The sequence below is a fragment of the Strongylocentrotus purpuratus genome, unplaced genomic scaffold (genome assembly GCF_000002235.5).
Source record: "Strongylocentrotus purpuratus isolate Spur 01 unplaced genomic scaffold, Spur_5.0 spur5_contig_867, whole genome shotgun sequence".
In the NCBI taxonomy this organism is placed as follows: Eukaryota; Metazoa; Echinodermata; class Echinoidea; order Camarodonta; family Strongylocentrotidae; genus Strongylocentrotus; species Strongylocentrotus purpuratus.
Window position 1 is genome coordinate 2,515,694 of NW_022145576.1, and position 9,821 is coordinate 2,525,514.

The 9,821-nt window shown below is 36.2% G+C and overlaps 1 protein-coding gene across 1 annotated transcript; it reads right to left on the reverse strand.

Annotated features, from left to right (window-relative positions):
- Positions 1-1,319: 1,319 nt before the first annotated feature.
- LOC115920252 lies at positions 1,320-6,626 on the reverse strand. The gene is made up of 5 exons (XM_030975645.1): positions 6,356-6,626; positions 5,130-5,272; positions 4,799-4,867; positions 4,082-4,177; positions 1,320-3,281 (listed from the first exon to the last, which is right to left on the reverse strand). Exons 3-5 carry the CDS (start codon positions 4,855-4,857, stop codon positions 3,017-3,019), a joined length of 420 nt encoding a protein of 139 aa, XP_030831505.1. The 5' UTR covers positions 4,858-4,867; positions 5,130-5,272; positions 6,356-6,626; the 3' UTR covers positions 1,320-3,016.
- Between the last annotated feature and the right edge of the window lie 3,195 nt (positions 6,627-9,821).

A 9,821-nucleotide genomic window follows, 5' to 3' on the forward strand; every position in this document is an offset into this window, starting at 1 on the left:
TATAGGTCCAGAGCGACACCTTTAACATATATAACAACATGAAGGTACATGGCTAAAGGGAAAGTGGAGAAATAAAAAGAAATAAATTTAAAAAAATATTAAAAATTGTTGTATCAGTATACTATAATGAATAACAGTAGTGAATTAATTTAACATCTTACTTGATTCATACTTGTCCATAATGCAGTGTTTTTCAGTATTCTTATTTTGGTACTGCATGCAATTGTAAAGTTTAAAAAAAAAAGTGATTGTAACTTCTTGTAAATAAGTTGTGTTCTACAGTGCCTGTGTATTGCATGACCTACGTCAGTACGTGATAACTTGTAAATGTGTAAAGACAATATAATTATAGTAATGCTAAAATGAAGATACATAACATATTTTTATGGTGTACATTGAAAGCTTTATTCGGCCATAACTAACAGTTAAATTTACACAACATTATTGAGATGAATACAAATTATAATTGCTGAACTGAAGGCAATATTTAAACGTGATGTTGATTTCAACCATTGCATACAAACAGATCATGTGTATTAAAAAAGGCACATTTTTATTTAGCATCTATCGCTATGACAACTTTAACCGTCGTCATTAAGAAGGAGCAATATACTTTATTTGTATACCACCATGTCTTGTTACTTATTAGTTACTGCTTATTTATATACATCTTATCTTGTGTCTTTCATAAAAACTTGACATACTCTATAGGCAATGTGTAGATAAGTTTACCAAAGAAAAGTATCTATAACAGTAATGTTTCTACGCGCTTGACAAATATACTATTACCCCGGTCATTTGATTCAGTGCTTGCCCGCACACAATGTTTTGACTAGTACGTGATCATACAAATTTTGCCGAGAAACTGCCTACTAATTGATATATTTGGTAAATTATTATATCTATTTGGACTTGATAGATATAACGCATGTGTCGCGCACTTGTGCGTAGTCCCATATACATCTTTCTGTGTACAGTGCTTGTAACTTTACCAAGACTGGGCCAATTTTTTTATCATTTCGATGATTCTAGAACCTTGCAGTACACACCAAGACTTATATGCTAGATGATCAACCTTTTCTGATCGATTCCACAACAATCCTTTCACAATGCAGTCGCATGACCATAACTGGTTTTATCTTTTAAATTTCACATCTTACTTTATATATAAATGCTTTAAAAATTGTCTGAGTGATTCTTTTCCTTAATGTGTACGAGTATACATGTATACATACTCCATATCTCAAATCCTGAATCATATCAGTTTCAGCACAAAATTAAGTATAGTTAGGTACATATATGTCTTTCATCTTCCCTAATGCTCGACTATGAATATCACCTCAAGTGATTAACATCCAACATAAGGTTTTTCAAAAAAATAGCACAGACATTTCAAAACTGGTCATGTCCTATACGCACACAAAAGACAATTCTGCGTTGTGTGTACTGAGTTTCATATGAATCGATCAAACTACTTCCAATAGTTTGCTCACATACTTATTTTACACACTGCACATGCATTGAGTTTTATACTGTTATTATAATGCCTCATCAAAGATACCAAAACTATAAAATTGCTAAAACTTGGAAAGAATATGCTCCACATGATTATTAAAACAAAATTGTATTCTTTGTGCAAAGCTTGGTTACCATGGAGGTACCTTAACAGACAGACACAACAAATGTGTCTTGCACACCCTCGGGTCAATCGGTATACCAAGTTTTATTACAATTTGCAAAAAAATTGGAAAAAATTTGACCCAGTTTTTTACAATAGACCAACAGAAAGACTCGCCTGCCCAACTGTATCCTTATTCCTTTATACACCCTTTCAAACTACAAAGTAGTTACAGGCAGCATATCTCTTGATGGTATAACCTTGAACCGCAATACTTTGGCGTTGAGCTGATTCACGTTCATTGATTCAAATGATGCATGAAACCAACTGTTTTGCTGTCTTGTGATCATTTCTCTTTTTCGCTTGCCGTTATTTTAGTCACATTGATTGCATTAAACAAAAAATGAAGACTATTTACAATAAGATATTCTACAAATCTTTCTTCTGTCCATGTTGATTTTCAACAGGTTCCGAAGTATAGTCTTTTTCATGATCGACTGTCACCTCAGTTACATGCACAGTCACTAAAACCAAACACATTGTTGACTCATGGTTTGACCTCTTGGCTGTAAATTTTATAATTACTACCGTAACTTCTTCAAGGAATATAGGTTGCCAAATAGATACAAATTGAAATATCCACCATTTCCACATGAGCAAGCACTGATTTTATCACAAATTATGAATTGTATAAATCACATAGAGCTTTTATACACTGATGTCACAATTTGTCTTTTATATTCCTACATTTCTTCCATTTGTAAACTTGCCAACCTCTTATTGTAATACAATATACAAGTGCCAAGCATGGTGGCTAATCTAGCAACAATAACAATTTATTTCTGGTACATGTATATCATGTGTTATGTGATTTTTTTTCTCCAGATAACCACATCCCCATGATCCCCAGGGACACTCTAGTATCAAGTTTGGTGGTATTTTGTCAAAGGGTCTCTGACATATCAAGAATACATGCTCGTAATGCTAAGCCATGCAATCTTTCACCTCCGGACCACAAAATGTTAAGTTCCAACCAATCCTCAAGCCTAAAAACATGCCACATGGACAAATTAAATCGAGGCGATTAAGAGTCTTGCATGCAATCATGCAACAATGAACCTCATTTGACCTTTGACCTACTTATGTGACCTTCAACTCCAGAATATCATGGAGGCCAATAAAGGGCATCTACCAATCAAGTATGGTTACAAACAGATGCAGGGTTGGAAAGTTAGCAACCCTAATTGATTTTTGCAGGTAAGATTTCACATTAGACTTCATTCAAATTTGTGTACAGTCACGGAGGATGGACGGAAGGATGCCATTTGGATCCCTTAGTCTCTGCTCGAAAAAAAGCAGTTCTCAAGTCAGACAATCCCAAATGTTCACTACAGAGGATTACATGGATTTCTCTAATCGGCCTAGTCTCCTGGCTAGGATCACATCAACTTGTGGTGGAGGAAATGGTGCAAGCCGGGGCCTTGTGTGTCTAGGGTCATCAGGGAGCAGAACAGCCTTCGAGAACAGTGGTCCTTGGTCCTGTTCTCTGCGTTCCAGTATCGCACCGATGAGTCCTTGTACATACATGTAGGGGTAGGTCTTGGGGACCTTCTCCTTCCGGGCCACGTAGTTGTTGGCACGCTTTGACCATACTGCAACATATCTGTATCATAAAATAAAAGAACATGCAAAATGTAACAAGTTGCATTATATGCACACTCATTCTTGTCAATTGGAAATGATTCATATCTCTTAAAGATAAACTTGAGTTCTGGTAAAAAAAGAAAATGAATTCTCACAGAATCTAACGAAACTTACACTGAATGTTCAAGATTACAAATAAATGTCATGTGCCAAACAATTTTGGAAGAAAATGTATACTGGCTGAGTAATGAGCATAGAAAGATAAGGAAATCAGGGTAGTACTAGCCCCGACAGGCCGACACCATGTGTGTTGTCCCATATACATCTTTCTGTGTAAGTGATTGTTACTTTACCAAAACTCTGCCAAATTTATGATGATTTTGATGACTCCAGAACCTTGCATTACACACCAAGTATATTATTACACTGAATCCAAGTCCGCATTTAGGGTCCAAAATCAGCAGCATGATTGACAAACCATCAGCTTACAGTCCGTCATCTACATAATTTAGATGTGCGTCGTGTACAGGGACAACTTCTTTAGATGACGTCATATTTTGGCGATTTAAAAGGGGCGTTCCCAGGAAGGACAATTAGATATTTAATAATTTCCCCAAAATTGATAAATTTCATGGGAAAGAACTGCCAATTCGGATTGCCCTGTCCAACTACACAGGGAAAACAAAAAATCATGTTTTTTTTTTTTACTCCACCCACTTTGGATTGCCTTGTCCATCTAAAAAAAAATGTACAAATAAAAATAGGAAAAACAAGAAAGAAAAGAAAACCTTTTTTTCTTTCTTTCTAATTTCCACTCACTTTGTATTGCCTTGTTCATCAATCTGGTCGGGCCTGTCCTTGTGTGCCATGTAGTCGATGACCGCAAGCAAATTCCTTGCCCGGTTTGCTGGGTAGCTGGATGGATAAGACAAACAATTGGTATTACCACTACCATGATGAATGAATAGTAAATGCTTTAGACAAATCTCAGACTCATTGGCCCGTAGTCACAAAGGAGGTTTGTAGGAGGTTTGTACAAACCATGGTTTGACGATGGTTTACATCTATGGAATGCTGCTCGCATACCGTAAATTGTAAATTAACATTGTTAACAAGTATGGAGTTTACATTCCTTCTCCATCAGTTTACAAATGGCATTCCATAGATGTAAACCTTGGCCAAACCATGGTTTGTACAAACCTCCTTTGTGAATACGAGCCATTCACTTCAGTTCTGGATTTGTGTTGTAAATTATTGACTTTTAATTAAAGGTAGTTACATTTCCCTGCTACAACCACTCCAACTTGACTTAACATCAGGTACCGACACAAGTACGATACAAAGTCTGCTGTTTCAAGACTCTGCAGGCATCCAAAAGTGATTTCAGCATTTATATAGATGTCATTCATAATTTCTCATTAACTTTGCTATTTGCTTCAAAATATGATATTGTAACTGTAACCGTACTGTAATGATATGTTTCAACTTTTCCACAATCTTACTTCAAACATACAAAATGATACTAAAAATACTTACTCAAAGGAATACCGCTTGGAAGCATACATCAGTATATGGTTGTGGAAACACTCGAGCATGCTGGTGTGCCTAAGGAATTATGAAAACAAAATAAAAACTGATATAAATGATAGGGCATTTCATTATTTTCATACCACAAAATCAATATTGAAAATCCCATGTCATACACATGAGCAAATAAGATGCATTATCTTGACCTGCTGATATGTCCCAATTTTATAGGTCATAACCGAAAAAGAGCTCAATCTTGCAAACATGTACGTAATGAACGCATTCTCATTAAATTCCTCTCAATTTACAGAGCCTTTCGTACATGTATATAGAATCCTACCTGAAGCGAGCAAATCAGCAGAGTAGGCCAAGTTCTCCATGAATTTGCGGTCAAAGGTGACTTGTACTATTCACCTGCTAATTCCCCTACTGCTGCTTGGAATTTCTTCGCTGGGGATGGATTGTGTTGTCTGTTCTTCATATCTGTAAAAAGTGAAGAAACGAAAGTCATTCACAAAGTAAAAAACATTCAGATTTTAAATCACCAAAAGAAATTATTTTGAAGATGGCATTCTCTAATAATTATCACAGCTAGCCAGATTTGGAATTTGCATGACTAATAACTGATGCATTGGTTCTCTGTCATGTATGTGAAGTTGAGACACTCTTTGGTAGAGATAAATATAGATGAGACAGTCACATCTCAAGCAAGCTATAGTATAACCTTGTCGACTTTTAAAAAGAGCAGGATGTTTACCCGGTTGACTAGCCCTGCACGTCATCATTACAAAGAAAACTGCAGTTGTAACGAGGGACATTAAAGGTAGGGTCTATTACAAAGTTTTGGGAAATTTTGAAAATTGGGTGGATAGTGATTCTTTACAATTTTGATATATTTGGATGCCCCTGTGGAAGTATTATAAGCACTAGAAAATTTAGCTCCTAAAACACTTCTGCTTTCGAAAAAAATTGAATATAAAAATTTACCGGTGCTCCCGGTAAATTTTGATAAATTTAAAATAGCGCCTACGGTCGTACAACGGTAGCTGCTACCATAAAAATCCCGGAATATGTAGTTGTGATATATAATTTCAAAAAGGTAATAGCCAATCGGTCAATTGTAGCTTGTTGTATAGCTGAATTAATATATTGACCTTGAGAGAGAGTTATAGTATACCCCATAAAGAGATTATTATTTACAATTTCATCACTTTAGACTCGATTTCAACGCGACAACATTCACTGAATATTGTAGGATCGCATATGCTTCCAATATTTTCATTTGAACCAAATTCATCCGGAGGTCTAGTGGAGCCAGACGTAGTCTCAGTGGAACAACCGACGATATAGAGACTGAAGCTTTCGGTCTACTGTAGACCTAGGCTAGACTATCAATATCATATGATTCATGAAATCTGAATTAAAAATCCAAGGCAAGAGATAACAAAACGTAATTTCTTAAAATAAATTTGCCGATTCCATGCATCTAGTCTCTAGACTAGATCTAGATCAAATTAAAACGGTAGGCCTACCCAATGCAGTGGGGCGTATATCATTTCAACTTACCTCTCAGTGAGCTGGCATGTCTATTGCATCCTCTAGACTCGGCAACGAGAAGGCCGCCTGCAGCTCGCGAAGTTTCTCCGCCGTACCCTGGCCTTGTTCACAGCCACTCCCGCGCCTCCTCTGGGCCGGATGGTCGAGCTGCCATTGCTTGTTTCTCTCCTTCCTCTTACCGTCTTACTTAGTCTTATTCCGATTTAGCGTAGCCTTAGCCTTGTCCTTAGGCTTAGCACTAGCTGAGTCCGAGTCGGCCATCGTCCGTGACATCGAGCTGCTTTTCCAATCTCGATCTCGTTATCGTATTTCAATCAAAGCTTGTCTGGACTGTAGCTGTCTATTTAGCGTTTGATCGGCGCCGGTGATAATCTGATATGAGCTGTGTGTGTTATACTTTACGTGAAAGCAGCGTATTGGAATTGATCAGCTGTATTACTAACGCGCGGTCGGATACCCGCCTGCTAGCTACCTGTAGTACTGTACGTACCAACGAACTCAAACACTCGTTGTAAATACGCTGGTTGTTAAATGACATAGAGGGAGCTAAACACGTAAATTCAAAAAATAAACCGTCGAAAGTCAAAAGTGATGTCCGGACGTCAAACACTTTTATATAATGTTTTGAAAGCAAATTGCACAACAATTAGAGCATTTGATTTGGAATTATTATCATCTCCCATGTTTTTTTCGATGATCTTTCATATGGTACTGAAATAAACCAAATTTGTTTTGGAGGGGCACTTTGGAAATTACCAATACTCAACTATACCTTTAACTTGAATTTGGCATAGGCCTTGAGCCCCAGTTGTCTCAGACTTTTCAGGCTACGTGTAAGTATTCAACAGGTTCAAAACACATTCCACCCTTGTTTACTGTGATCATAAATAAAGAAAATTTCAAAGGAACTCGCCCAATATCTGCCACTTGGGGATCCACCCATGGATAGGCAAATAACCGATTGGATAAAGTATCAAAGAAGAGCAGAAAAAGAGAATAAAAATGTTATGATTATTAAGTTGCTAAGCTACCAATCGACAGATACAATGTACATGTCTGTTCCCACGCTCACATTCCACACATGTTTGCCCATTGTCTGCAGTGAAGTACATTTGTATGTACATTGTAACCTTTTTGTCTTTCTATTTCACAAAGTGCTTGAGTATGGGGTTTTTATCTGGTCCAAGCCCATTGTAATCTACACTCCCATGATGTCATTGTTATCTCAGGTATGCGAGGTATGCCCCTCTTTGGGGGGGCTTTTCTTTGACGAGAAAAGAGAGCACTGGAAATCTGAATGCATATATATTTACATTACATGTGAGAAAAAGTTATGGCCAAGGCCACTTCTTGCAAATTCATGTATAGTAGCTCTTTTTGAGGAATTTCCTTTTTTTCCCCTTCAAATCTTGAAAAACGTGATCTCATTCAGAACATCAAGGTCATAAACTTGCCTGAATATCAAGTTTGAAAAAATACACAGGATTTACAAAATGTAGGCTTCATGTACAGTATACATTGTAAGTTGCACTTGAGCTATTATTGATTTTGACTGATAATATTATAACTTACATACATACATGAGGTTTTTTTTAAATAAATCTAATTACACTGCACATGTATGTAGCTGAGTTGTGTATCATTATTCCAATAATCACTCTTTGAAAGTTTGTTAACATCTAGGCTCACATGTACTCCTATCAGTTATATTTTATGGTTGCAAAAATATCAAAATATGACCTCCCCCCTAAAGAAAAACACCTGATAAAATGATGATCTACACATGTATGAAAAAAATGATGGATACAAAAAAAACAGAGCCACATTTAGCACTGCATGCATGGAATCAGTCTTCATACCATAGGCTGCCATCCAGCAGTGCTGTGCAGTACATGCATGGGCACAATACGAAGACACACACTGTATTGGTTGACTGTATTGTGTCTGCTACAGTGTATGGCCTATGGTGGGAATGTTTATATCCAGCTAGCTCAGTGTTTAGTGTGATTTTACAGACCTACACTGTACCATTGGGTACTTGCTTGGTGTGTGCAAAGGTCAATCAACATGTACAATACTCTTTGTATTGTGTTATCCTGTGTGAGACAAAATGTAAACAAATGCTGCAGTTAAAATGTTTATGTACATGACTACATGTACATAAGTGTAACAATCAGGATTTCTGAACATTTAATAGCCTCTAACTAAGCCTATTTCATATGTGGGAAGGGGGGGGGGGGGGGTGCTGTAGCCAATTTGTACACTGTCTACAGTATGAAATATCTATATCATTGAAAGCTTGTATGAAAAGCATGTACACATGTAGGCCTACAAGTATCTATTCAAAGTCATTTTGACAATTCTCAACAACTGCGGTAGTGGTAAACAATTATGAAAATAATTGGAAGCTCACCAAAAGGGAAAATATTACAAGCAATTTTAAAGGGGCAGTGTGGACTGTAGTCACTGTACTATGTGTAGTGCCATGAAAAGCAGTGCCTTTTAATAAATAGCTCTGTAATAAAGAAAAAGCTTTCATCAGAGATTGGGGAAGGGGGGCAAACAAATCATTTACATTTAACATAAAAACATCAACTCTGAATATAATACAGATGTTACCAACTGAACTACATTCCAAATCTGTGTCAACAGTCAAGGGCTTAGAACACATCAATCCAGGAGTATCTCTTTTTTTTTTTAAATGCAAATTTAATGTCACTCTGCAGTATGCACATGTCCATGTACATACATGTACATGTATGTAAAATCTTCCAAGGAAAATGCTTCTGAATTTCTGCCGGCACCAAGAAATTACAGGTCTTCAATACGCATATTTTGTATGAACATGTACAGTATGTTGCCTACATGAACGTGTACTAGGGATGTTAGACTAAAAATTGAAGTCCATTAAATCATGACAATTTTGCACTGTATTTGGAGAACACAATTTATCATTCAATATGGAAAAAAAATGGAGTCAAAATATAAATTGATTCTCGAGATATTAATTTTTTAATATTTTTATTTAGGGGTATTTCCTGAAGTTTTTGCATAGGAAATTACAATGTAAGCATGGCACCGAGTAAGAGTACATACCTCAACATTGCAAGCATTGTTTGATGTGCCATATCTCAAAAAATATATCTTGTTTCTCATTGAAATTTCAACAGAACTTTTCTTCATTATATTCTTTTTATCAACATTTTTAAGAGAAACCTTGAAATTAAATATATTGTTGCCATGGAAACAAAACAAAGAAAATAAGAAAATATTTAAAAAGTAATATACCGGTATTTACTTTCCAGATCAAATTGCTACTCAAAACACTTTGCATTCCAAGATAATGGCAGGGACACCTTTCCACAACATTTTTTAAAATTAAAATATAAGGTTGCCATGGCAACAAACAAAGAAAAACAAAGAAAAACAAAGAAAAACGAAGATTTAAAACAAACAAAAAAGTGACAGGAAAAAT